The sequence below is a fragment of the Histoplasma capsulatum genome, genomic scaffold (genome assembly GCF_000149585.1).
Source record: "Histoplasma capsulatum NAm1 scaffold_1 genomic scaffold, whole genome shotgun sequence".
Taxonomy (NCBI): domain Eukaryota; kingdom Fungi; phylum Ascomycota; class Eurotiomycetes; order Onygenales; family Ajellomycetaceae; genus Histoplasma; species Histoplasma mississippiense.
The window spans coordinates 1556008-1558888 of record NW_001813982.1 but is presented as its reverse complement, the minus strand read 5'-3'; the positions used below and the strand labels follow the sequence as shown (position 1 = coordinate 1558888).

The window sequence follows — 2881 nt, the reverse complement described above, 5'->3', positions numbered from 1 at the left end:
ACAGACCAACCGCAAAGCAGCCAATAGCGCCATTCGGGCGGTGGAGGACAGGTGGAATTGCTGATATAATCAAAACTGTGCTTTCCGACGAGCGCAATACCAATCGAGTACATAATCGTGTTGAAGCGACCCAGATATTGATCGGCAACATAAGCACCAACCAGTGGCATGATGTAGGACCAAAAGGAATTGACTGCATACAGAGGTCAGCCAAACACATGTGGATAGGATATTGTTTTGCAAGGGCCATTACATAGAGTTAGACCAGTGGAAGCTCGTTGTCCCAAGCCTAATGCACCAGGGGTGCGATCAGTACCACCAGCACCAGTCGTAGAGCCCTCAGGCATTTCCCGCTGTATGAAGTTGACAACTGTATGCGGGAAAGTAGTGTTAGTCTATGACAGAGCTATCAAGCGAGCTGGGTGGTTAAAACTCACACACGATGATGGTTCCATAGTAGGAGAATCGTTCACACAACTCGACGAAAGCGATAGAGAAAGAAATCCACGGAATCTTTCCAGGGACACGGCGGAGAGTTGCTACTTCGTCGGGCGTGGGAGCCTGTCGATTGATATCGTCAAGGCTGCCATGCGAGCTGTTATAGACAGCGGCGCCAACTGTCTTCTCGTTGCCAGCAACTGGGACTTTATCAGATGCACCGCTGCTAGCGACATGCTGAACCTCAACTTCTTGGGAATTAGCCATCCTCGCGATTGTGTGAAAACCAAGTTGAACTTGGTAATTTGGATGTCACTTCGCGGGCTAGGCGTGAGAAGAGAAAAGAGGGAGGGACAAAGGTCTTGGTTCACGAACGAGGGTATATGCCGATATATGTAGGAATCTTAGACATTGTCTCCGGACAGTCGTTGACAACCTCCAGATTTCGCTTAGGGTCCCCATGGGGAGGCGGTAGAGGGGTTGCAACGCTGTCTCGTCCCCCCTCATCAATTATGAGTAGTGGTGCCAATCGGGTCAAGGTCAACAAGGGTCATTAATTGGGGTTGAGACTAGAATGAGACCATGATCGATGTGTGGTAACCAAAGCAATATCAATCCATATTGCTTTTGGCTAGGGTCAGGAGAGCCTGAGCTCCTACCTGTCCCTCTCGTGTTGACATGTACCGCTTAACTGAGGAATAACAAAATCAGCTAGTACAGGATACTGTACATCCATACAACGTCTGATCCAGCTGAGAAACTCCGTATGCTGCGAAATGTTTTGGTTTTATGCGCCAACGCGGAGACCGCTGGCCAATCCACTCGGAGGAGCTGTTGTGAAGCTGAACTTAAAGGGTACACCTTTTGTGCTGGTATCAAATGTGGGAGGTTATGTGCAGTTCAGCAAGTTGAGAAGTAACCGTTCGACCAGAGGTAACTGCCAACTGACAGCAACAAAAGCAGAAGACAGTGGCAATAATGACTACATTACGGAGTACTTGGTGGGACGTTGAGAATGAATTGGGCTTACCTTCCTGTAATGGACGACCAGTTAAGGTTGGACCAGGGAGATCCCCAACTTAAGTCGCAACCGTGAAAATCGTAGCTAAGTCTATGGTTTGCCATTCCAATGTCCCACGGACGAATAGTAATCTCCGAAAATGTCATTTCGGGCTCGGCATATGAGCAGGGCAGCACATTGACTGCCTTGTTACTTTCCGGACTGGAGATTCCATATGCACCAAGTACATGGACATGCACAAGAATTCCAAAAGTAGCAAGATATATCTCCACCAGGAATCTTCCCTAGAGCTTGGCTGCATTTTTGTACAAAGTATCAAGATGCCGAGTCAAAGCGCGGTGTCGTGAAAAAAGCTTGCTAGGGAACCTCGCTTGCCAAGCTACAGAATACCTATTTTGATAGAATTGGTTAATATGATGTGAGACCTAGCGATAGGATGATTATGTTCAATCGACTTTTTGGAGCCTGCTTCGCGTTGGACATTTCGCTTCCCTGCGGTTAAAGACTGCAGTTGTGTTGTCTCAGGATACTCGCGGTTGGGCTGTGGCGGAAAATGGTGTCCCTCCCCCTGGAGTCTTGGCTGGCATGCTCCGTTGTAACCATAGTCAGCCAGACATGTGCTAACTCGGAGGCGGGATGTCAGAATGCAAGTTATTCGCCCGCCGTAGATATCTCGATGACCATGGGAGGAATTAATCGGGAACGACAAGAAGTCTGCCTGCCTATTCATGCCATCATCATCTTCTAATACGCAAAGGCTCTGGGTCCGGAATCCGATGTATTGAGATTATCATTACGGTGGTTGAAGAAGAGGAGTCGAGAGTCGTTGAGACTTGAGGCTTGAGGCTTGAGTGCGGGTGTATGACGCCCAGTGATCGCCGTCCCGCCAGGGCCCATGCGGTTTGGGATCGTGATTGGGCGCCGGGCGGGCTCCTAATTGCTTGGCAGACATGCTTATCCCAGATTTGCCAGGAGATAGTACGCTGTAGATGGGCGCTGGCTGAAAAAGCGGGGGAGAATGGGAGAAACAGGAATATGTCAGCGACAGAATATGCATGGAAAGTGGTCTTGATTCGTTTCAATTTCCAAAACATCCGCAGTTAGATGACCCCTGGGTAGCGCTTATGCCTGATGATTTTTATCATCCACCTTCGAAGCGAAATGTGGAGGCGATATGAGGCATGTCAGCATCGACAATAATAGTGGCCACGATGGGGAATAATCAGGAAGTGGATGGTTACAGAGCCATTTCTCTCATCGCCACAAGGTGAAAATTGGGGCACACATGGTGACCTACATCGAGGAATTAAAGGCGGTCTGGCGAAACAATCTCAGAGGCCGCATGGGGGATTCAGTCCGAGATCCCAGAATCCCGGTGGTTCGGGGCTCGGGCCGTCTTCGATGGAATGCTCCAAGGACTCA

General features: G+C 49.3%; 2 protein-coding genes across 2 annotated transcripts; both read right to left on the bottom strand.

The window, feature by feature from the left end:
- Positions 1-206: 206 nt before the first annotated feature.
- HCAG_00453 (predicted protein) lies at positions 207-705 on the bottom strand (the record flags this gene model as incomplete). Its single annotated transcript, XM_001543357.1, has 2 exons — positions 207-370; positions 438-705. The coding sequence occupies 2 exons, from the start codon at positions 703-705 to the stop codon at positions 207-209; spliced, it is 432 nt and encodes a 143-aa protein (XP_001543407.1).
- A 633-nt stretch (positions 706-1338) lies between these two features.
- Positions 1339-1605, bottom strand: HCAG_00452 (predicted protein; the record flags this gene model as incomplete). The annotated part of the gene is made up of 2 exons (XM_001543356.1): positions 1339-1375; positions 1469-1605. 2 exons carry the CDS (start codon positions 1603-1605, stop codon positions 1339-1341), a joined length of 174 nt encoding a protein of 57 aa, XP_001543406.1.
- Between the last annotated feature and the right edge of the window lie 1276 nt (positions 1606-2881).